A 24,216-nucleotide genomic window follows, 5' to 3' on the forward strand; every position below is an offset into this window, starting at 1 on the left:
AGCAGAGGAGTGCTCCAGCTCGAGGCAGTTTCTTGCTAAAACTTTAAAGCAATTTAAGTGTTGGGTGTGTGACACCTGATGTGGTCCATGGAGCCTCTTGGAGCTGTTGCAGCCTCCCCCTTTCAAAAGAGTTGTTTTATATTTGTAAAGGTTTCTTAATTTAACAAAGGTATAAGAACCAACAAGATGAACTTCATGGATGCCAGGTAGCTTCATGTGCTTCTCTGACCTGGCTGACTCAGTCTGTGGACATTAATTAAAGTGCTTTTCTCAGGAGAGGTGTCTGACTAAAGTGAAACCCAGGGGCACTGTAATGCGCAAAACCTTGAATGTATTAAGTTAAATTCAAAAAAAAGAAAACTTAATAACTTCTTACAATTATGCAACAATATTTGTTACCCAAAGTCAAGTTTTCTTGATTCCCCAGTTAGTCTGCAACAACTTGGTATAAAAATTATAACTGGAACGAGTACAATTAATGGGAAAAACAAAATGTTGATGCTACTGTTACAGTGACTAGTGGAGAAATAAAAGTGATTGTTTAGATTTTATATTTGTATTACAAAATGTATCCTATACAAATCCTTCTACTGTATGTTTTTACCTATTGTACAACAAAATAAAATATTTTTTAAAAAAATTATAGAATAATCCTTAAATATTTACTAAATGTGTTTTTCCATGCATATGTAACCACATTGCAAAGAAGTAACTTGTAATTCTTAAGGTTGAAAACAGGATTTTAGGCAACAGCTTTCTTCTGTAAATATCCAGTCACCAAATTCCCACATCTTCCATGTATGTTGGCAGAACAGTTCCTAAACTTCTCCGTAGGGTGAAGGACTGGAAGTGCTTTTGCAAGGTTGTAAACTTTTCCATTTGGCTGCTGAAGTGCTGTGCCCTCGAGTTCCAGCTGTGTAGAGCCCTGCACCAGGGCGCCCGGGCGGGCCCGTGCAGAGCTCTAGACGGGGAGGAAGAGCTCCAGGAGCTCCGGGGAGCGCTGCTGGGAGCGGCCCCACACTGTGGCTCAGTAGCCCAGTGCCAGCCCTGCCGGGCAGGTGTGCTCACACAGGTGTGGGGTTTGCACAGCACCAGGGGTGGCTGCCCCGAGGCCCCCACTCCTGCCTGCTGGACACGGATACAGCGCTCCTGTCACCTTCGTGCCCCAGGGGAGAGCGGAAGGACCTGGCTGGTGCCCCAGGGCTCCCCGGCTGCGGGCACCAGCGTAGGCAGGAGTGGATCCAGCGGGACGCGGAGGCTCGGGCTGAGGAGGGGATGGCAGCTCCCACCTCAATTCTAACCCCTTGAACTGACCTGTTTGCTTTTTGGTACTAGGGAGAAACTTTCCTCTGGTGTTAACTGTGCATTTTCCTTTCAAACAGGTTGAAACTGTCCCACTGGCAGCAGTGAAGACGGGGTTGCAGAAAGGTGAGTGCCAGGTGGAAATTCCCTCTACTGAACTCAGTGGTTCATGGTCCTTGGGCAGCAGTTTTGCTCCATGTGAGCTGTAATGTTTGGTGCTCTGCAGGGCTGAGCTCTGTAGAGCTTCCCTGGGGACGGGCTGTGTTTGGGACTCTGGTCCTTGTGCCCTGCTGGGGGTTTGTTCATGTGCTCTAAGCCCCTGAGTCCTTCTGGGCATTTCTTAAAAGTCTCTGCTTAGCCACAGTTAAAGATGGATGATGAAGAGGAAATCTCCTAAGGATTTATCTTCCCTCAGAGACAATTTACTGCCTTCCTCCACTGTGACACCATGTTCAAAAGTTTGTCGAAAGCTCTGCCTAAGCTGATTTCCAGTTAATTTTCAGGGAGAACTCAACTAGTAACAAAATTACAAACTGAAAATTAAGGCAAATAATGGAATCCAAACTCATCTTTCTTTCCTTTATTAAGTTGAAGCAAAAAGTTGAGGACATATATTAAACTAATTTTAGCATGTTGTGTTAAGGTGCCAGTGAGATTTCAGACTCCTGTAAACCCTTAAAGAAGAGAAGTCGTGCCTCCACAGACATGGAACTGACCAGCTCAGCCTACAGGGACACGTCTGACTCTGATTCCAGAGGACTCAATGATTTACAGGTAAAGGTGTGTTGGTTCTCACAGGGACCTGAGCAAGCTGTCAGTGTACAAGAGGCTTTTCAGTCCATTATTGCTAAATGTGTGAACACTGTTTTTTACCAACTTTGAGTCTTGTATTGTCTGAAAACATAAAGCCTCTGTTTGCTTCTAATCTGCTCCATTGGTTTGGTATGAAAATACAATGTTTACTTCCAGATTTTCCTGTTGTCTGGCAAAGCTTTGGTTTAGATCATGGTTTGCTCTGTGGAAGGTTTGAAATTCTTGGGGAATTGGGAGATGCTGCTGTATCTGGTGTAACTCCAAGGAGTGTCTGTAAAAGTAAGATTTTACGGTGTTTGGCTTGTACAGGTGAAGTAAATCAAGAAGGCAGCGCTTGTGTCACCCCAGTGCAGTTCAGCACCTTCCCAGGACCTTTGTGTGTCTCTTGACCTACCAAATGGTCTTTTGATCAACAGTGACAGAAATATTTCCCCCAATGTGGTTGTCCTTTGGAATCGTCTGGTGTGAGTGCCGTGGGTTTTCCTCTTTGCAGGGCAGTTTTGGGAAGCGTTCAGACAGTCCCTCGGCCACTGCTGATGCCGATGCCTCGGATGTGCAGTCAGTGGACTCCAGCTTATCCAGGAGAGGAACTGGAACAAGTAAAAAGGACACTGTTTGTCAGGTAACTGGTGATACTGGGAAGTGCTGGACTAAATGTGTATCCCCTACTTCTGTTAGTTCTCGTAACTCAACCTCTCAGATAAAATATCCAGGGTTTTAGGAATTTTTATGTTCTGGAAATGATTAATATTAAATGATTCCTGGGCTCTCCTGCAGGGCAGAAAGCTCAGTAGCTGTAAGGTAATGTTTAATCCATACCTGTCAGCATCAGTAGAAAAAGTAGATGCCATTTTCTGCTCCATTTGGAGATTCATGATGGTTGGTCAGGACAGGACAGAGTGAGAATTTTTCAGTATTTTGAAAAAAAAAATCCTGGGATCTTCAGTCCAGTTCCCTGGTCAGTAGTAAAGGGCCTGAAGAACAAGAGCAGCTTGTTCCCTGGGAAATGGAGGGGAGTGCAGGTGGATCCTGTGGTGCCTGTCCTGTCTCTGTCCTGGCTCACACCCGTTTCCCCAGAGCAAGGTGCAGGGAGTGCTGCGATTGTCCTCGGCCTGAGACTCCTCGCCAGGTTCAGTTCTCCTGCCTTGCTGTAATTCTGAAGCAGTTGCAGGCAGTTGCTGTTGTTAGCAGCTGGCAGCCACTGGCATGTCAGGGTACCCTGTTCCTGCTGAGCTCCCCTGCCTCTTGCAGATCTGTGAGAGCTCCGGCGAGTCACTGCTGGCCTGCGAGGGGGAGTGCTGCAGCATGTTCCACCTAGAGTGTCTCGGCCTGAAGGCCACGCCCGAGGAAAAGTTCATCTGCACTGAGTGTAAGAATGGTGAGTGTGTTCCTGTGCCTGGAAAACTGGGAGGGATTTCCCCCTTTGCTCAGGAGCCACATTTTGGTCAAAGCAAACCAAGATGGTGCTTTCTGGGGATTTGTCAGTAAGTTTGGGTTATTCTGCTGCTTTTTTAACCTCTAAGACCAGATTCTCATTTTTCCTTGTAAGAAAAAAAAAGGGTTTTACTTGGAATAAGGGAGTTTGATGTGAGCCCCTAGCTCAGTGTTCCTGTGGATCACAGTAACCACCCAGCCTGTGGGATGGGAAGGAACCCGTGTTGCTCACAGTCTCTTGGCTTCAGAATTTGTTGGGACAATATCTGTATGTCAGAGTTGGCTCTTACAGTTGGGATTCCTTACTCCTTCTCTTCCAAGGAGAGCACACGTGCTTTTCCTGCAAGCTCCCTGGCAAGGACGTGAAGCGCTGCTCTGTCAGCACCTGCGGGAAGTTCTACCACGAGGCCTGTGTGCGCAAGTTTGCCACGGCCCTGTTCGAGTCGCGGGGCTTCCGCTGCCCGCAGCACTGCTGCACTGCCTGCTCCATGGACAAGGACATGCACAAAGCCAGCAAAGGTGAGGGCAGCTGCAGCACCACGGGAATGCTTCGTCCAGTTCCACTCCAGCACAGCTTGCAGCAGGGAACCAGGGTTTCCTCCTCACTGAGCTCAGCGACTGAAATAGCTCATGGGTGGGAGGCAGCAGGCAACCTGGCACTGTGGAGTGTACCTGGATCCACACCCTTGGTCAGCTCCTGGTGCTGGCTTTAAGGGAAGCCAAGGGTTCATAGTACGAGGCCACTTAAAGACAGTTTGTAGTGGCATTGTGAACAATTATTCTTCAAGGAAAAAGATCCTTTTAGAAATTAACCAAAATGTTTAAACCAAACAAATAGACTCTAGAATGATAGAAGGTTGTTTTAAAGTGAAGGTTAAGGGGTAATATTTGTGAAACATTTTTGAGAAAAGAGATATAGTTATTGCTTTATTTACCCTGTACTACCATTGAAATAGACCCAGCCTTGCCTTTGCCTGTGGGGAATTCTGCCCTGTCCTGAGGTGGGCACTGGTTGTCCTTAATAGTCTTTTCCAGCCTGGGTGATGCTGTGCCCCGGGTGACACGTGCCTTTGCTGTGTTCTGTTGAGCAGGTCGCATGGCGAGATGTCTGCGTTGCCCCGTTGCCTATCACTCAGGAGATGGCTGCATCGCTGCAGGAAGCTTGTTTGTGTCATCCCATATCCTCATCTGTAGTAACCATTCCAAAAGGACTCACTCCTCATCAGCTGTAAATGTAGGCTTTTGTTTCGTTTGTGCAAGAGGTGAGACACTTGGTTTTTCCCCGTTTTACAGTTGTGTTGTCATTTGTGCAGTTTAGTGGTGAAAAGAGTGTTTCATGAGGAACTCCTCCCTTAGGTCTTGCTGGGGTTAAATACTGCCTGGGATTTTTTATCGTATTTTGGTCAGCAATTCTCATGAGATTGCTCTGTTGGTCCATAACATTTGATAGCCAGAAGCAGCAGTAGGCACTCAGGCCAACTTGTTCTGCCAGCAGGGAAAAGCAGATCCCAGTCCCCTCATTCCAGCCTTTTCATGCTGAGAATGGCTGCTGTGATGTTAATCACTCTGTTAAGCAGAAGGGGATTCTTTCACTGATACAAATTTAAAATTGTTTAAGACTAAAAGGTGGGATTTACTCATGAATTAGAAAAACTCAATTTATAACTGTCATCACATTTGAGAACTGTGAAAGAAAACCTTTAGCAGTACTGTATGAGCAGGTTTCATGCTGGGCTTTTCCATGTATCAGAGTTCTTTTTTTTCTTTTTCTTTTTAACTTTTTTCCCCACTTGTTACTTTTATGGTTCTTCAGTCACCAGGGTTCTGCCAGAGAGCGGCTTAAAAACTGTCAGTGCAGCAGTTGCTTTGGTCCCAAGATTCAAAAGTACCTTTATTCTTAGGCATTGGAATGATATTAATGTGTACCATCTACAGAATGCCAGCAGTTTATATTGAACATGTACTCTGCAGCAGTTTTGAGAGTCACTAGTAGGGAAATGAAAGGGAGCTGGATCCTGAAGTTACTTGTTTGTCATTTGTGTTCATTCAGGTGGAAGTTTAGTTTGGCTTGACTTTGCAAGAGCAGAGTAGTAATTACACATCTCAGCATGACAAGAAATGCAGAAGGAATTTTTCATGCTTTTTTTTATTTTTTTTTCCACTTTACATTTGTTTAGTGATTCTCTTTATACCTGAATCTGACTCCATCAGAGTCAACTGCACAAGTCTGTATTTTCTCCTGGCAATCTAAATAACGTCCTGAGCCCTGGCAGATGGAATTCCCTGTCCTGTGTATTCCCAGGATCTTAATTAGGAGAACTTGAACAGTTGCAAACCATTGCCACTGCCTGAATTGTCTGTGTCTTAGAGCAGCTCTCTGCTTGTTCATCTAGAGCATTCTTATGGGGCTGGTGTCCACCAGGCCTGGCTGGAATCAGGAGCCAGAGTGCCAAGGACAGTACCTGGGGCAGGAGCACTAAGCCACCTGCTCAGAGAGAAATGGGGAGCTGAACACTTTAGAAATCCTTGGACATCTCTGTGAGAATGGTGATTTAATTAGTGTTAGTCACTATCAGAAGCAGTGACTTTGTATTTAGATACAGTTCCTGAAGTGAGAAATGTAGATGAGAGACAATCTATAAAATATACAAACTTGCTTACAGTGAGGTACTTGAAATAGGAGATATTTAAAGACTTCTTATTCAGCACCCTGCAATACCCTCCAGTCAGCACATTACAGTTCACCTTGCTGCATGTGTTCCCTTGTTTTAGGAATGCTCCCAGTGATGTGTATCCAGATGGGCTGACCCCAGTCTTCTTACAGCAGTGTTTCAGGCACCATCCAAGAGCTTCTGTCCAGCCCTCAGCTGTGTGTCTGTCCCTCAGGGGAAGAACTGGGGCCTCTCTTGGTAGCTCATCTTTCCTGTTTCTTTGGGGCTCAGTTGCTCTGCTCTTCCCGTGAGTTACTGGCCAGGTGCTTCTGCTCCGCAGCTCTGGGCTCTCAGCTGGGCTGCCTGGCTCTTTGAATTAATGAGGAAAAGCTCTTCTTGCTGCAGGAGAGGGAATTGCAAAGGCCTGGAATGGAGTTCTGTAGATAACTGAGTGCTGGACTGTTCTGGAGCAGCCCTGGGAGGGCTGGGTGGGAAGGCTTCACCACCACAGCCTAGGGCAGAGCCTCCATCTGTGCTTCCCCCTTGGTGCCTTGCAGGACACTGAGCTCCTCCTTGCTTTCCAGCACAATTACAGAGGCAAAGCACTTCTGTAGACAAGATCTCAGGGATAGGTTTGTAGGGAGTGGGACGGCAAGTTCTCATTCCCAATGTCTGTTCTGTCTAGCCCCAGCTAAGAGCACGACCCTGCTGCAGTGACCTTCACCCCAGGCCTGCAGAGGAGCTTCCTTCTGCTCTGTGGGAAGGAGAGGGGATCCTCTCCTTTGTTGAAAACAAGCTTTGTTGCTTTTCTTGTGCTTGTCTATAAATGCACAAATGAAAGGTAAAAAACCGATTGAAATTCCACTTAGAAGCAGCTGATTTCATTGCAAGATTTTCCAGTTAAGTTGGAGTCTCTCCAGCACAACCTCTTGGATAGCGCAGAAACTTTGTCAGACTTTCCTTTTTCTTCATTTTACCCTTTTTTCATTCCCACATAACGCATTAGAGGTGTTCATTGGGTTTATTTGATTTTTCCTTCATGGAATCATGGGTAGTTTCATTGCAGCTCATCTCTTTCTGTTTGTTTCGTATAGGGCTGGTAGTGCAGGACCATTCAGACCCCCTGTTCAGTTCCTATGCCTATAAGTCCCACTATCTACTGAATGAGTCAAATCGTGCTGAGTTGATGAAATTACCTATGATTCCTCCTCCTTCGTCAGCTTCCAAAAAGAAATGTGAGAAAGGTAACCAAAATAGTTTCTTTCTCTTTAATTTACTTTCGCTTTTTCTATTTTTTTCTCTCTAAATCAACGGAGAAATGTCTGCTTGTCCCCACACTGACTGCTTTCAGTGACCTTCACTCATGGTTATTGTGAGCCTGTGTTCATGTTGTTGGCAATTTTTTTTTATTTTTTTTTTTTTTAAATTATAAAAGGGCTTAAAATAATTGCTGTCACTAAATTCTCCTTGGAAGAGATTTGGTCACTCTCTATCTGGCCTGGGCTGTTCCAGGTTCAGGGAGCTGTTTGCACAGCAATGTGAAGAAATGGATCTGGATATTGCTGCAGTTCCGTATTTACCTGGATGATGTAAAACCACTTCTTAAACTGGCTGAAAGCGGAGGGGGATGTGCTGCTTCAGATCTTGTGCAGGTCCTGAGAGAAGAGAGGGGTGGGTGCCGTGTCCTTCTGGAGGGTTCCAGAGCAGGGAGCAGTGAGGTTTGGGCTGTGTGTGTCCCCTGGGCCTCGTGTCCCAGCTCTGCCACCGAAGCAGCAGTGCCCCATCCCTGTCCCCTCCCATGGGGACGGGTCCTTGCCCCAGCCAGGCTCTGACCCCGCAGCTCTGGCCAGGGAGCACCTCCTGCTGCTGCTGAGCGGGGCTGGGGCTCTCCACATCCCTCCCGAGGCAGTTCTGCTGTCCGTGTGCAGTGCTCAGATGTGAGATCTCATTCCTCACAGAAATTTGCTTCCCTGGGAGCGTTCAGAGCCAGTTCCCCATTACCCAGCCCGAGTCAGGTCGCTTTGAGCGTTGTGACATCAATGGCTTGCAGTAGTCCTGTAATTCCTGAAAACAAGAATTATTTTGAGCCCTGTGCTTAGCTTGAGCCATATCTGCCTAATGCATCCCAAGAGCAATGTTGGGTTTTTCTTGCTTAGCATTGACAGTTTTGTGTTTGATTTTGTTTGATTTTTGCATCTCTTGGCTTTTTCTCATCTTGGATAATGTTTCAGTAATTTGTCTGTATTTCCTCTGAAATTACATTTGCAAAAAATACTTTAAAATTTCATTATGGGTTTGGGAGCTCTGGAGGACACATATGGCTGGATTTTACTGGTTTTAGCAGAGGAAATACAGTGTTGTTCTGCAACTGAATTGTTTAAGGAATGCTCATTGTAACATGCAGTGATCAATTAATACAGTGATATTTTGGGAAGTCTATAGGTGGACAAAATTTTCTGATAAAGGTTTGAAAGTGACTGCACTTCTTTTGATACTGTGATTGAAAATTGGTTTGAATACTCTCAAGTCTCTCCCAGATTTTCTATCTGGGACAAAAAAATCTTGTTAATTTTTAAATAAATATATATATATATATGTATGTATTATATACCTACATGTATAAAATACTGCAGTATGTGTAATATATCAAGTCATCTTACACAAGCTGCTTTGCTGAGGGTGGCTTAGAGATGTGCTGTGGCTCTCCACATGTAACACATCGTTGAAAATGTGAACCAACCAAAATAACTTTTGCCCAAATTAATGTAAACTTGAGAAATTCATGTGAACCCCGGCGCTGAGGTTCCTTCTGTGCACCAGGAATTTCGGGATGGGGACAACTCACGTGTGTCTCATTCTGCTTTAAGTACTGGGCTCATCCTGGTAAACTTTTTGTGGAATAAATACTCTTATTACAATTTTTTTCCTGTCCTTGCAGCAGAAAAGTATTGATCAACCTATAGGCTGCGGGGTTGGTGCTCGCTAATGATCGCTGGGGATTCAGTCAGAGCAATGTTGATTGAAAAGGATTCTTTAAACCTGTGGAGTTTTGTGGTTGCTTTGGCCATCACCGAAGCACTAAAAGCTGGTTGCACTGTTCCCAGCTGCAGTGCTTCCCTTGGGAACAGCGCTGCTCCTGCCAACTCACCTTGTGTCTGAGTCCTCAGCTGCCTTTGTGTCTGATGCAGTTAAGAGTCCCTGCTTAGACTAAGCACTGCACAGTCCTTTTTAACCAACATTGTTAAGCTTGACTTGATCCCTTTCTTCTGCCGTTTTTCTGTGGGGCAGAATCTGGAGTGGATGATGTAAAATGAATGTCAATTGCTGTGCACGGGGGGAGCAAATCCTGACTTCTACAAACCAAGCAGGGCTTCTTTGTTTCAAGGTGGCAAACTGTTGTGCTGTGAGTCCTGCCCAGCTTCCTTCCACCCCGAGTGTCTCAGCATAGAAATGCCTGAGGGATGCTGGAATTGCAATGACTGTAAAGCTGGCAAGAAGCTGCGGTACAAGCAGATCGTTTGGGTCAAGCTTGGGAATTACAGGCAAGTTCACCTTTTGGGGGTTCTGATAGATGTTTTAATGTGCTTTGGAATTGCAGGAAGATAAAGCAGTTCAATCATCATGAACAAGAGTTAGAAACACTGGGGTCTGACACAGATGTCACCCTTGAAATGCAATGCTGCTGCTTCTCCCAGGCAGTGCTGGACTCTGGATTGCACACACACACCTTTGCTCTGCAGAGCTTGTTCAGGAAAAGCAGGGGCTGGTAGAGCCCAGCTGTCCTTGCTGGTGTTTGCTTCAGTCAGCTGCAGCAGTACAGGTGTTTACAGGTGATCCTGGAAACCCACTCTCAGGCCATGGATGTTCTTAGAAGGCTTTTCCAGAATTTGGAGTAAGAATGTTGCTTGTGTTCTGCATGGAGCTTCCCAGGCATTGCCAGTGGCAACCTTGGCTGCATGAGGGAGGAATTAATTTCCTTAAGAATGGAAAACTGGCTTTTATTTCTCAATCCCATTAGGGAAACTGGGAAGCTTTGGTTCAGGGAACTTACATTCTTCTTTTCTCTCCTACTCTGCAGGTGGTGGCCAGCAGAGATCTGCAATCCCAGGTCTGTGCCTCTCAACATACAGGGCCTCAAACATGATATCGGGGACTTCCCAGTATTTTTCTTTGGTTCACATGACTACTATTGGGTACACCAGGGCAGAGTTTTCCCTTATGTTGAAGGAGATAAAAGCTTTGCTGAGGGGCAAACTAGTATTAACAAGACCTTCAAGAAAGGTAAAATCAAACAAAGTTTATAGTGGTTTATGACAAAAATTCCACGTGTTTGTGTCTCCATCACCACTTAACCTGCATGGGAATATTATGTGACTAGTGTTCTGTGTTCACGTGAAATCCAAGCATTGTGTTGATCCCTTGACTGCAGATAAAAATGTGTTTAAGTGCCTACTCATTGTGTGTTGTTGTGGGCCAGTTCAGTGCTTCCACAAACGGGGAAATGTTAAGATGTTCTTGGGTTCTGCTGCATGGGATCATTGTTCAGTATTTTGGTACCTGCTGAAAGTACCTGATGATAAATTGCAATAACTAATTTTTAGCTTGTCTTTTTGTTAATAGAGTTCTGTTCCTAGTCTTAAAAAAAAATAAAATTAAATAGCTAGATGTACAAGTACATATTTGATTAGCAGCAGCTGGGGCTGATTGCTTTCTATTCTGAATTCCTTGCACAGCACTTGAAGAAGCAGCAAAGCGTTTCCAGGAACTGAAAGCACAAAGAGAAAGCAAAGAGGCATTGGAAATTGAAAGGAATTCAAGGAAACCTCCACCCTATAAACACATTAAAGTGAGTTGGCCTCTTTTATTTTTATTCAGTGTGTGAGGAAGTTGCCCTGTGCATGAGTAAGGATGCCTAGAGAAGGTGTGGCTGCCCACTCCCTGGCAATGTTCAAGGATGGGCTGGCTGGGGATCAGAGCAATCTGATTTAATGGAAGGTGTCTCTGTCCAGGCAGGGCTTGGGACTGGACAGTCTTTAGGGTCCCTTCCACCCCACATTGTTCTGTGATTCTCAGTTCAAGGTGTTCAATAGTGGGAGCCTAAAGAAATTCACATAAATCATTTTGCGGTTCTTTTCACTAATCTCGTGTTGTGTTTTGCAGTGCCATAAAACACAGGATAAAATAATTGGGTTTTTTGCCTTTTCATGGCAGTTGTTGACTGCGTTCCCAGTGTGTTGTCTTCATCCTTTGCTTCCCCCTTTGTTCCCCAGTCCAACAAGGTGATTGGGAAGGTTCAGATCCAGGTGGCCGACCTGTCGGAGATTCCACGCTGTAACTGCAAGCCGTCGGACGAGAACCCGTGCGGGCTGGAGTCGGAGTGCCTCAACAGGATGCTGCAGTACGAGTGCCACCCGCAGGTGTGCCCGGCTGGGGAGCGCTGCCAGAACCAGTGCTTCACCAAGAGGCTCTACCCCGACGCCGAGATCATCAAAACCGAGCGCCGCGGCTGGGGCCTCCGCACAAAAAGGAGCATTAAAAAGGTAGAGTGACCCAGGACAGCGCTGTTGGCAGCCATTAGGGTGGGTCTGGGTGAAAGCATTGCACTCTGCACCTGCAGAGAATGAGCTGTGTTTTAACACCTCAGCAGCTGCCAGAGCAGTGTGCAATGCATTGGTCACCTTGTATTGAGGTGTCAGATATGTCCCAGCTTTTCTGATTTTCCTTAGAAAACACTATTGGCCTGGAGGGCTGCTTTTAAACTATTTAAGTTTAATGGGTTTAGCCATTAATTTTATTAAATTCAGAACTTTTTTAATCTGCCTTTCATGAAAACTGTGTTACTGCAAACGTTCTGAGTTTGACTACTGAAGTCCTAATAAAAGTGAAGAATGTAGCAAAAATACTTACTGTAACAGCTCCTGTTTCCTGAGGAGTCCATGCATATTGTCACTTTGTTTTCTGTGAAAGAAGGTTGAAGACAACTGTCTTGTGTACTGAATGCAGGAACAGGGCTGCCTTTTATTCTGCATGGGTGTGTTGCTTGGGCAGCAATTACCTGGTGCATGTGTGGATGTTAAATATCAGCAAAAGCAGGGAGCACAGTGTCTGTAGAAAGCAGGCCACATAACTGTCTCAGTCTCGCCTGAGAAGGTGGCCTGAGAAATGATGAGAATTAAAACAATCCTCAGAGACAGAAGACAGCCTTGCAGGTGCTATTTGTCAGTTTTTTGTTGTCTTGCAAGAGAAGGTGGAGGGGTGGTGTACCCCACTGCCAGTGATGGTGATGTGTCAGTTCACTGACCAATGAGAGTTTTACCTTTCTGTACTTCCATGTACCGGTCTCTAAAAGAAGAACTGAGGTAATAAACCTCACTCTCCTGTTCAGCTCACAAGGGAGTCCGTGTCCTGCTTCTCTCCATTCCCAATAGAGTGACAGTGCTTGTATTCACACTGTGCCTACTAGACCAGTAAAGTGTAACACTTTTTGTGATGATTGGAGTCTTTTTTATAGGAAATGCTTTTTTCTGTGCCGCTTCCCTTTATCATTAGGATTAGGATGCATAGAGATTTCTTACTTTTGCTCTCGTTTCTTCTGCAGGGTGAATTTGTGAATGAGTATGTTGGGGAGCTGATTGATGAGGAGGAGTGCCGGCTGCGGATCAAACGAGCTCACGAGAACAGTGTCACCAATTTTTATATGCTAACTGTAACCAAGGTGAATATCGTGTCTTGTTCAATAGCAAATGTCACTCAGCAGCAGGAAACCTCTTTGCTTTGTAAATAATAAACACATCTTTGTCTTTTTCCTTGAAGGACCGAATAATAGATGCTGGCCCAAAGGGGAACTACTCTCGTTTTATGAACCACAGTTGTAACCCAAACTGTGAAACACAGAAGTGGACAGTGAATGGTGACATTAGAGTTGGACTGTTTGCTCTTTGTGACATTCCTGCAGGTAAGAAGATGGCACTGTTTTGGCATGTTTGCTTTTGTCTTGCAGTTCCTCACTTAGAATTAGAGTTCTTGCTTTGAAGTTGTTCATACCAGTGAAATGTTTAGGAACTTTGTCATTAATGGGAGTGGAGATGATACATAAGGTTCCAGTTTTCACAGGGGTCTCATGGTAACAAATGCTAATGAAATGTCATTGTCACAGGCCTGTCCTTCAGTGTCCCTCTGGGTGAATTGTTTTTCTTTCAATTTTAGGAATGGAGTTAACATTCAATTACAACCTGGATTGCCTGGGCAATGGCAGGACCGAGTGTCACTGTGGAGCAGAAAACTGCAGCGGCTTCCTGGGAGTGCGTCCCAAGGTACATGGATGAAACTGGAGCTTCTCCTCCCTAATGCAAAATAGGGCAAATAGGGTTTAGATTTATTTCACTCTTTAACCTATCTAACACTTTTTACCCTTCAAAGTCTCCAAAGATTTTATAGTGTGGCCTGCCATGCTGTTGTGTCTGGTGGGAAGTTAATTCAGACACATCTGAATGAGCACTTCTGGCTCTTAGAGCTTAAAAGCTATTTTAAATGAATCTCATTTAAGGAGAGTTCATGCAAATTATAACCCAAAATTGACTTGAATGGCAGGGGTTTATAAGTTACTCTGTGTTGTGATTTTCTCCTTCTTAGACAGCATTTGCAACGGCAAATGAAGAAAAGGTGAAAAATGCAAAATTAAAGCAAAAGAAACGGAAAATAAAAACAGAACAGAAGCAGATGCATGAAGATAACTGTTTCCAGTGTGGAGATGGGGGAGAACTGGTCATGTGTGATAAGAAGGACTGTCCCAAAGCATACCACCTCCTATGCCTTAACCTGACTCAACCACCTTTTGGTAAGAGCAGTCACATGGCTCCTCCTGCTCAGCTTTTCCTTCCTGCTACAAGACAGTGTTGGAGGTGAAATGCAGCGTTCACGTATATAAAACACAGTGTTCACTTGCATTAAATGCAGTATTCATTTGCACTAAATGCACCAAATTAGCTTTTGCAATACCATGCACTTTTAGCAGTACATCCAGGGACTGTTCCTGAATGGAACCAGTGGACAAAGGTTTTGTCATATTGTTTATGTTGTTCCTGTTCCTCTCCTTGAGTCAAACTTCCTCTTATTTTGATTGACACGTGAGCATCATCTTGGTGTCCTAGCACAAGCAAATGACAGTTCAAACAAAGACAAAGTCAGCAGAATGTGTAGGGCTGACCTAAAGCTTCCTTTGGAGGTACCCTCTGAGGAGCACAGTGTCCAGGACAACGTGAGATGCTCACAAATCAGGAAAATGTACAAAACAAACTCTGTCTTGCAAGGACATTCAGTGCCTTGACACCCAGGGAGATAGATCTGACTGTTTTAAGGTTTGGTTGTGCATGCAGTAATGTTCTGGGCCAAGAGAGGCCTGGAAAATCCAAAATAGATCTGTGTTCAGTCAGGTTCTTGTATATGAGAAGCAGAAGCAGCAGCTGATTTTTCTGAACTTTGTTTGCATTCATCTGAGCAATCCAACACAGAGTGAGGGTTAAAGGCCGGTGCTGTCTGTGAAGTGCACTAATTCCAGCTTCCTCCTCTTTCTCCTCCCATCCTCAGGAAAGTGGGAATGTCCGTGGCACCAGTGTGACATCTGTAGCAATCCTGCCGTGTCCTTCTGTGAGTTCTGCCCCCATTCCTTCTGTAAGGATCACGAGAAGGGAGCGCTGGTGCCGTCGGCGCTGGACAGCCGCCTCTGCTGTTCCGCACACGACCCCAAATCTCCTGTGGCACCCGAGTACTGGAGCAAGATCAAGTGCAAATTGGAAGCACAGAATGCTGTGGAAGAGGCAAAGGAGTGAATTTGGTTAAAAACAAACACGGGAGGGGAGAAGAGGGGCAACAGGCGATGAACTCAGATTGCAATGCCACACTTGTCCTTGGAGCCAGCACGTGTGAGCTGGAATGGGACCATTGACCTGAGGGAGAAGGACCAGGCAGTAGTGTTTGGTTTTTGTTTGGTCTTTCTTTTACCCTTGAATGTGCTACAGCAGCTCTTACTGTTGGAAACAAGGAGCGTCTTGGCCTTTGAAGAAAACCGTAAACCTTTTGACAGTGAAAAGAATATTCTGTTTAAAATAATGTTCTTTGGGTGTAGAAAGCAAAACATAGCCACATATTTATTTATTTAATTTTGAAAGGGTTTTGAAGATCTGGCTTTGATCAGTCATCGTGTCTTTAAAAACAAAACAGCGAAGCCAACGTAACTTTTGTGTCTAGTTTATGGAAAGAGCAAAGCCTCTCCCCTCTGTAACACTGAGATGCCAAACAGACAGGTGTGGGTGTCAGACCAGGTGGCTCTGAAATGCCTCTGTTCCAGTACTTACTGTTAAAGGCATTGGAGAAGGTAGGTTGTCTCTCATGTTTACTTATCAATATTATTGTGAAGCTTTTCCTGTGAGAAATCAGGTGTGTGACTTCTGGGAAGTGCATATAACACAAGGTCTGGCAGTGGGGAAAAACGGTGGCTCCTCGCTCCAGAGCTGCCTTGGGTTTTTGCAGACACATGCAGAAATTCAGAGTTTACTTGCACAGTGGTCATTCCTTTATCCCACCTATTCTGAAAGCCCATCTCAAGCAGGAGAGGCTCCCAGCCTCAGTCACAGCTGAAGTCAGTCCTGCCAGTGGGTTCATCATCTGCCACATCTGCGCTGCTTTGGTGGCAGTTACTGGGTGTGATTCTTCAGTCCTGCCTTCTCAGGCTGCCCTTGGCTTCAGGGGGACGTGGGCACGAGAGGGACCTGACCCATGTCCACGTTGGTTTCGATGGAATGTTAAGATTTTCTTGCTGAGAGAGAGCTTCTAACTTTAATCTTCATTGTTAATGGAGCTGAGGAACATCTTGGCACTTCCTCAGTGAACAGGGTATTTTGTGTCTGGGTAAGGGGCCATATCCCAGCAGCCAGCTGATACCTCAGGAGTGGTTCTGTCTTGGATTTCCTCTGTTAATCAGAGAGACAGACTCCTTCAGTGAGGCTTTCAAAGTGGCTTATGTTGGCTCTCGCTCCAGAATTTTTTTAGGAAATCTATATTCCTCCATTTCTTTTGTGCAAGGAGCCACAGGGCACTGGTGTCCTCAGGCTGGAGCTAGTTTTGGTGACTCTTCCCCCCAGCCCATGATCTTACCAAGCACTGTGTCTCCCCTCCTGCCCTGGTATAGCGAGTACTTCTGACTTGTGTACTGCTAGTAGCTACTCCCTGCCAGCCTTTGCTCCTGGGTACTGAAAATAATTGAGTGTTGGTGGCATCTGGCTGAACTGAGCCTTGGAATTAAGAACCTTGTCTCTAGAAAACTGCTTACAGAAACCTGTGGGAACACAGAAACTTCTCAGATCTAGAAAATAGGCTGAAAAAGTCTCTGTGGAATTCAAAAATGTCTTGCCTCTGCCTGGTGTCCTCATCCTCAAATTGATGTAAAGGTGGAGCTTTTTGTGTGTGCAATGGTAGAGTGATACACTACAGTCCCTGAGCAGCTGCTGTGCTGTGGGCTCTGCCCAGAGCTCCTGCCCACACCTCTCTTGGGGTGACAGAACCCACAGGTGTCCGGGGCACTCCTGGGGCAGCAGCTCTTGGGATCCCTAAAGCACTTCCTGCTGTGGGCCACGCTCCAGTAGGGTCCAACACTAACCCTGCTGGAAAGCAGTGCTGGATTTTGGTATTTTTAAAGAAAAAAAAAAATTACAAAAAGGATTTTATTTTTCTTAATGTTTTGTGTGAGAAATGTCTTTTTTTAAGCTCTTATTGAGGATGTTTAACCTTCTCAAATTCCAAACACAGCTCTTGCTACCACTCTGTAGGACCTGAGGTGTTCACTTTATATTAGGCTTGATAATGCTCAGTGATTTTCTCTGAAGTCAGAGCATTCTGATACTGCAGATATCAGCTGATATATTTTATATATATATATGTGTGTGTTTGTGTGTATATATATATATATATATATCAGGTATGTTGCTGATATCGTGCTGCTGTGTGAGTGCACTGACCTGCTCCCTTCATTCTGTGTCTGTGGTGACCTCCTGAGCAGGGGGACGTGCTGTGGCAGCACCAGAACACCTTGGGAGCATCAGACAGGAGCCACAGACTGCCAGTGGCCACCCTGGTCATGCTACAGAGCTGTGCCGGGGCACAGGGAGGGCACAGAAGGTTTAAAACTTGTCAAATGCTGTGATGGAGGCTGCTGCTCCTGTGCCACCTGCTGTCCTTGTACACTTTGTGTTCAGACTTCTTAGAGATGCTTCTTTTTTTCCACCAAGAAAGGATTCATAGCAGCCAATAGCTGGGCTTGGACTCAGAAGGAAAAACAGGAGAGGTTGTTCAGTTTGTGAGCAAACCTCTGAACTGAAGAGAAGGTGAGTCTTTCCAAAAGCTTTAATGTTAGATGAGAAAAGGCCAGTTCAGAGGATCTTGGTGACTGCAGGGGCTGTGCTGAGGGCCAGACTCAGATGTTAAAATGCACATTTTAACCATGTCTTTGGGAACTGAGTAACCAGAATGTAGTTGCTTAGTGCAGTTCCTTTGTAAGGGAAAGATTGCACCGCTGTTGTGATGGATTGGCTTCAGCAGAGTGGGAGGCAGCTGCTGAATTCATTTGTGTGGGCTCCAAAACAAGGAATCTTGGATAGTTGGGTCATTTCATGCTGAGACCTAGAGGAAATCCACAGAACTGGTGATTTTGGTGGAGAACTGCGGTGTGCTGTCCCTTCATGGGAACAGACCAGTATGTTTCCCCCTTTTGTGTTAAGTTTTTGGGGTGGCCCCACACTTCTGGTGACCTCCTGCCTCCAGCTCTGGCACCTGGGCAGTGCCTGAGCTGCTCTGCCCAGGGAACATTTGTGGTTTACTGGAGCTTGTCCTCTGCAGCTTCAGCTGGACACAGTGCAGGCATCCTGCAGCCCTCTAGGATCAAGAATTCCACGATTCTGTGGTTGCAGTGGTGCAGAGGCTGGTTCCACCATTCCTGAACACATAGTGCAAGCTGTTGTAGCTGTCAGATTATTGTATAGACTTGTCCTGTCCATAGAGTGTTGAAGGCGTTTGCAGCTCAGGAAGGAAATTTTGTGGGCAAATCACCTTCTCTGGTCACCACATGGTCTTGGAGAATCAGTTCAAATGGAGTAATAGGGCTGGAATGTGGATTTTTGGCCTTTCTTCTAAAAAAAAAACCCTTCTTTTATCTTAATTTCAGGATAGAATGGGAAAGACACAATTACTAGACATAATTATCAATGAGCATAAAATCTGTATATATTGAAACTTTACAGAATTAAGTGGGGGGGGAGGGTGGGATGGGGGTGTCCGACGCTGGTACGGAGAAGTCACTTTAACATGGAAACCTCTGCCTCATTGAATTCAGGGTTTAATGTACTTGAAGCTCTGCGGTTCCTTTTACAGCTTTTTTATTTATACATGATTTTTTGTATACTGCATTGAAAATGTCCTTGACTTCCCCCAAGTTCTTTCCTGCTCCCGCTGTACAGTGGATCCGTGGCAAACAGGAGGGTTTGGAAGCAGCTGTCTCGGAGGTGCGTGTTCACCAGGTGTCGCGTGGGAGACGGCAACCTTGGAGCGATGCTGTCCCTCTGCTTCCCGCTCCCATCAGCTTTCCCCACCATTTCTCTTTGTGTAGCAAAAACATTTGCACTTACGATACACTCCTACACGTTGGATGTGTTCCCAGTGTTGTTCTGAGGGAAAAAGGAGGAAAAAACAAGGCAAAACAGGAAGAAAAGCAAAGCTGTTCCCTGTGGTACTGTGTGAGCAGCTTAGGTCTGTGTTCCCCTGGGAGGGGTCTTGCCGCTCCAGAGCAGGAGGTAGGGAGCTGGAACTGTGCTTTGCGCAGGGGATTTGTGATTAATGTGAATAAAAAAGGGAAAACGTGTAAGAATTTGCCAAAGCCATTCACCACTCCCTGTGCCCCAGGGCTGTTCCCTCCCTGTGGCAGCTGCAGGGGCAGGCGGCTGTGGGGGGTCCCTGGAGCCCCCCACCTTGCAGTTCTCTCTTGCTTTTGGGTCATCACCAGGCTGGACGAGCCCCTCCGCTCCCTGTCCCAGGTGGATCTGTGTCTCATTTCTGGTGTCACTGTCCCAGTCCCAGCCCCCGGGCTGATCCTGTCCCGTTCGGGTGGGGCTCTGGGGTTTGTGTTCGGGGTGCTGCGAGGACCCCGAGCCGTTCGTCTCCACGCGAGTGATGTTGCACAACACGGATCCCCACGGATCAGTCTCCATCCCCACGTGCTCTGTAAGATGGACCTTTGTAGAGTCGTTATTTCTGTAGACTTTGTTTATCTGTAACAAACTTTGTAGATTCTGTGAAATGTTATTTTAAGGAAATCACTCGAGTCTTTAATAGCAAAGCATCGATATTCACCGAAGTCGATACCGAGGAGTTTTTGGACGCAGATGCAGCCCTGACACTGCCGAGGAGTGTCTGATTCCACGGGGCATTACTGGATCATGACTTGATGTTGCCGCATAGACTTTGAGATATCCGATATTTTGGGGGGTTTGTGTTGGCCTCTGTCCTCTTGCATAGTGTGAAGCCTGTAAAGCTGGTTCCCTGTACATAGATAGCTCCTGTCCTCTAGGTAGAGCGTATCGAGACTTGCCTGTAATATTTTAGCTTCTTACTGACTGTGTGTGATGGTAGAACATGTAATTTTTGTACATTCTATTTACTGAGATGTTGCCTTTTTTTAATTTTATTTTACAAATACTCTGGAATTCAGATGTCGTTTTTTTGGGTTTTGAGTTTTGTTGGGTTTTTTTTTTTGTTCTTTTGTTTTTGTTTTACTTTTTTTTTTTTTTTTCCCTTTTGCTTTTCCGTGAGGATTCCTTTGGAAAGGTTTTTAATGACATTCCACTGATCTGAAATTTTTGCTTGAGGTTGACTTCAATAAATGGTTGTGAATGTTGCACTGCTGAGATGAGTCAGTTCCGTGTGGGGCGGGGCGGGGGGACAGCGGTGCTCGGGTGTCTCTGCGGGCGGTGGCCATGCGGCGAGCGGAGCTGGCGGCCGAGGCGGCTCTGCGGGTGCTGCTCCTCGGCACCTTCGGGTGTGTGCGGGACCCCCGTGCCGTGCCGTGCCGTGCCCTGCCCTGCCCCGCTCACCGCCTGCTCTCCTTCCAGGCTCATGGAGTTCCTGCCGCCCTTCCGACGCGTGCTGCAGCCCGAGGAGATGTGGCTCTACAAAAACCCCTACGTCGAAGCGGACCGTGTTCCCACCGTCCTCATGTTTGTAAGTTCAGTGGGTTCGTGCCGTGGTTTGGGCCGGAAGGGAGCTCAAGAGATGGTTTTGTCCCTCCCACCACGGGGGATGCCCCCCTCCAGCAGCCCGAGCCCCCCGCACCGTCTGGCTGTGAAGAGTTCCGGAGCTGGGGCAGCCTGTGCCCGTGTTTCCTGCCTTTGCTTTGGTTTATTCTCAAATTACAAGCTCTCCTTTTAAAGCAAGGCTGCTGGCTGAAGTGCTGCAGTAGCTGCAGCTCCTAGTGCACGCTGCAGAAAGTGCAGGATCTCGCATCCATGTGGATAAATAGCTGCAGGGAGGGGCTGCGAGGATGGAGCCGGGCTCTGCTCAGCTGCACCACGGGCATTTCCACCTCAGCACGAGGAAGAACTTTCCTGTGGCTGACTGAGCAGTATCTGTGGGAGTCTCCTGACCTGGAGATACTCACAATATCTCGACACAATCCTGGGTGATGGACCTGAGGAGCCTGAGCAGAGGGGTTGGACTTGCTGGTCCCCAGTGGTCCCTTTCTACCCATTCTGTGAGGTTAATACCAACGAGGCTGAACAAACAGGGAATTTTGTCATATTTTGAGACTTTCCCATGCAGGGTTGCCTTTGGGATTTGAAGTTCATACACTAAGAGGACTTTGCACTGTTGTTCATAATCCATTCCACGTCTGAATTCCTGGGTGCCTGGAAGATAGCACAGCTCTCGCTATCAGGGAGTGTTTTCCTTGCAAGCAGCTATTCTTAGCAGAGATTTATTATCATTTTATTGTCAAATGTTTTCCCAAGGGCTCCGGGATTGGTTAGAAGAGTTTGACTAATTCTGTGTTGGATTTCCAGGAGAGAGCAGTGTGCCAGGGGGGTTGGCTCACTCTGTCACAGGTGTGAGGTGAGGGGCTGTGGCTCTTGAGCTGGCAAAGAGCAGGTGGGATTTTCTGCAAGAGGTGGCCGCTGACCATTAAGGACAAAACCTTGGCATAGCATTTGGAACATGCATTGTAAAGCAGGACATGTGCCAGAGCTGAAGTGGGAACAGACTCCATGGGAGCCTGGCAGCCGTGGTGGGGATGTCCCGGGGTGAAATCCCGCAGGGCTGAGATGGGGATGATGATAACTGGCTGCTCTGAATCAGCAGCTCTGGTGCTGCTGCTGACAGAGCACGGGTGCTGCTGACAGAGCGCTGATGCTGGGCTCGCAGGGAGGGGAGAGCTGAGGTGCTGTGCCTGGGGACACCCCCAAAAACCAGCCAGAGCAGCACTCTGCCAGAAGAGCTGTCTGAGAACCAAAGGGTATGCAGGGCTGGTCAGGGCCTGGTGCAAATCAGGGGCTGGGTGATTGTGTTCTGATGGAACTGCAGAGGACAGATTGCCCCTTGGCTTTGGGGAAGGGAAATGTACTCGGAGTCTTCTTAGTAACTGCTCTTGTCTTCTGCTGAGAACTTAAACCTGCTTCACTGACACCTAAAATTCTCCATTTTGTGCAGTTCATCACGTTTCTGTCTCCCTTGTTGCTCATCATCCTGGCAAGGCTGTTCATGGGTGCCGACCGCGAGGACTCGAGGGAAGCCTGCCTTGGTGAGCTCCCCCTTGTCCCAGAGAGAGGCAGCTTGAACCCTGCCCATGCCTGGATGCGCTGCACTTTCAGATGGGGATGGTGCTGATGTGACCCTTTTGTTCTCTCTCAGCTGCCAGCCTTGCTCTTGCCCTGAACGGGGTTTTTACAAATGCCCTGAAGCTCATTGTGGGGAGGTGAGCTCTGGTCCCAGCTGCGCCGCGCGGGGAGGGTGGGGGGAAGCAGGTCTGCAATAGCCAGATCAGGGCCAGGAGCTGAGCCTGGACATGCTCAGCACACGTGCATTTTTCTGGCTGTAAAGCCAATTCAGAATTGGAAAAAACACTGGGGAGCTGTCCCAGCCATCATTCAGATGAGCTGGGAAGGATCAGCATTGGCATGGGCAGCTCCCTGCTGCTCCATGGGTGCTGGGAGTGCCCACCCTCAGGGCCCTGAGCTTCCCTTCCCTGTCCCAGACCACGGCCTGACTTCTTCTACCGCTGCTTCCCTGACGGTCGAGCCAACGCCGAGCTGCTGTGTGCGGGGGACAGCCGCAGGGTGACAGAGGGGCGCAAGAGCTTCCCCAGTGGACACGCGTCCTGTGAGTTCTCCGTGGCTCCTTCTGCTACAGCCCTGGGCAGGGAGCTGTGGGGAGCAGGACCCGTGGGGAGGGCAGCTTGTATTTGCTCTCCTGCACCCCACAGCTTTGGCTGCATTCGTTGGCATGGTCAGGGGACTCTGCAAAGCGATGGGGTGAGAAATGTGCTCCAGAGCTGTCTGTAACCCCAGAAGGAGGGATGTGTGCCAGGCACCTGCTTCTAGGATCCATCACTCCCAGATGGAGTGATGGAGCTCATGGGGACACACAGACACCTCTCACAGCAGCAGCAGAGGGTGAAGGTCTGGCAGCAAAGCCTGGAGCTATTCTGAACCAACATTGTTCTGTTCTCTTCCAGTTGCCTTTGCTGGCCTTGCCTTCTCTGCCTTCTACCTGGCGGGGAAGCTGCACAGCTTCGTTCCGGGGCGGGGGGGCCGGGCCCTGCGCTTCTGTGCCTTCCTCCTCCCCCTCTTCCTGGCCACCCTCATCGCCGTGTCCCGCACCTGCGACTACAAGCACCACTGGGAAGGTGGGTGAGCATCTGCTGGGGGGCTCAGCACCTCAGCAGGGCACTCCAGGCATGGGGGCTGTGGTGCCACAGAAGTGTTCAGAGCCTCCAAGAGCAGCCTGGGGTTTCTGTTTTTTTACTCCTCCAGTGGCAATTTTGGTGCCACCTGTGGGGAACTGATGCCTTGCTCTGTGGTTTTGAAACCCCTGCCAAGCTTGGTTTTACAGCCAGGTTATGGATCTAGCAGAAGAGCTGCTGCTGAGGAATTGATCCCAGGGCTTGGGAGGGTGAAGGGCCATTAACTTTGCTCTGCTTTCGCCCACAGATGTGTTGGTTGGCTCAGTGATGGGCTTGGTGCTCGCATACCTGTGCTACAGGCAGTACTACCCTCCCCTGACCGACGCCACGTGCCACAAACCATCTCTGGCCAAGCCCAAAATGCTGCCAGCACAGGAGGAGAAGCCTCCAACTCCCAGCTTCCACATGAACGTCTAGTGATGGGCTCTGTCCTGCCTGCTCCCTGGACGCCAGGGCAGGGCAAGGCTTGGGGCAGGCTCTGATGAGGATGAAGCCCTGGGCAGGTGTTCCCTGCCGAGCCGGTGAGTTTCCTGCCCTGGCCCTTGTATTTCATTTCACTGAGTTTTGTAGGCCACCCCCTCTTGAGGTTCACTGTGGAGCGAGGGAGGCACTCAGGGTGGCAACCTGCAGGGCTCTGAAGGTCCTGAACAGGAACTGGGAAGACGTGACATCCCAGTGTGCCCAGTCTGGTGGGAGTTCTTGTGTGCAGTCCAGGAAGCACCACTGGACACCTCCCTGCAATCCAGCCACGATGTCCCAGCCCTTCTCCTGGGAAATCAAATGCAGGACCTGAGTTTTTCTAATTTCCCAAATAAAGGAGTTTCGTTTTTGTAATGAGCTGTGGTACTAAAACTTTATTTCAAGGCTTGAGTTGTTGCTTTATAAGCCATTTCCTCTGGTGTCTGCAAGGGTTTCTGGTGGGTGCTCTTTCCTTGCAGCTGTAGTAGAGTTTTAAGGAGATGACAGCAAGAAATGAAATGGTGTCAGAGCATCCCTGCAGCTGTGTGAGAGCATCCTGCACAG

At 47.4% G+C, this 24,216-nt stretch overlaps 2 protein-coding genes across 10 annotated transcripts in view; both read left to right on the forward strand.

The window, feature by feature from the left end:
• NSD3 (nuclear receptor binding SET domain protein 3) overlaps positions 1–20,142 on the forward strand; it is a 38,028-nt gene extending 17,886 nt beyond the window's left edge. For 4 of the 7 annotated variants that reach the window (XM_086865708.1, XM_086865706.1, XM_086865707.1 and 1 more), the window contains 16 exons: positions 1,383–1,428; positions 1,946–2,076; positions 2,609–2,737; positions 3,367–3,493; positions 3,871–4,068; positions 4,641–4,811; positions 7,295–7,444; positions 9,586–9,742; positions 10,279–10,481; positions 10,934–11,046; positions 11,471–11,740; positions 12,799–12,915; positions 13,014–13,155; positions 13,407–13,513; positions 13,833–14,037; positions 14,787–20,142. In XM_086865708.1, coding sequence (XP_086721834.1) covers positions 1,383–1,428; positions 1,946–2,076; positions 2,609–2,737; positions 3,367–3,493; positions 3,871–4,068; positions 4,641–4,811; positions 7,295–7,444; positions 9,586–9,742; positions 10,279–10,481; positions 10,934–11,046; positions 11,471–11,740; positions 12,799–12,915; positions 13,014–13,155; positions 13,407–13,513; positions 13,833–14,037; positions 14,787–15,028 — 2,508 coding nt within the window. In that variant the 3' untranslated portion in view covers positions 15,029–20,142. The remainder of the gene's footprint in view (positions 1–1,382; positions 1,429–1,945; positions 2,077–2,608; positions 2,738–3,366; positions 3,494–3,870; positions 4,069–4,640; positions 4,812–7,294; positions 7,445–9,585; positions 9,743–10,278; positions 10,482–10,933; positions 11,047–11,470; positions 11,741–12,798; positions 12,916–13,013; positions 13,156–13,406; positions 13,514–13,832; positions 14,038–14,786) is intronic. The other 3 variants (XM_086865711.1, XM_086865712.1, XM_086865710.1) reach the window with 1 other exon arrangement.
• PLPP5 (phospholipid phosphatase 5) lies at positions 15,489–24,027 on the forward strand. Of its 3 annotated transcripts, none has more exons than XM_023940784.2 (7): positions 15,489–15,573; positions 20,354–20,462; positions 21,942–22,032; positions 22,143–22,206; positions 22,486–22,610; positions 22,966–23,136; positions 23,441–24,027. In XM_023940784.2, the coding sequence occupies exons 2-7, from the start codon at positions 20,358–20,360 to the stop codon at positions 23,608–23,610; spliced, it is 726 nt and encodes a 241-aa protein (XP_023796552.1). In that variant the 5' UTR covers positions 15,489–15,573; positions 20,354–20,357; the 3' UTR covers positions 23,611–24,027. The 3 variants fall into 3 exon arrangements, with proteins under 3 accessions (XP_023796552.1, XP_023796551.1, XP_086721841.1); XM_023940783.2 differs by lacking the exon at positions 15,489–15,573 and adding an exon at positions 20,159–20,280; XM_086865715.1 differs by lacking the exons at positions 15,489–15,573; positions 22,486–22,610 and adding an exon at positions 20,162–20,280.
• The last annotated feature ends 189 nt before the right edge of the window (positions 24,028–24,216 follow it).

This window comes from Cyanistes caeruleus, chromosome 29 (assembly GCF_971803275.1).
Source record: "Cyanistes caeruleus chromosome 29, bCyaCae1.hap1.1, whole genome shotgun sequence".
In the NCBI taxonomy this organism is placed as follows: domain Eukaryota; kingdom Metazoa; phylum Chordata; class Aves; order Passeriformes; family Paridae; genus Cyanistes; species Cyanistes caeruleus.

Coding starts and splice junctions, on each gene's coding strand:
- PLPP5 (XM_023940783.2), top strand. CDS start 20,219: ATGCGGCGAGCGGAGCTGGCGGCCGAGGCGGCTCTGCGGGTGCTGCTC. Junction 20,463..21,941: donor TTCCCACCGTCCTCATGTTT/GTAAGTTCAGTG, acceptor CATTTTGTGCAG/TTCATCACGTTTCTGTCTCC. Junction 22,033..22,142: donor CTCGAGGGAAGCCTGCCTTG/GTGAGCTCCCCC, acceptor GTTCTCTCTCAG/CTGCCAGCCTTGCTCTTGCC.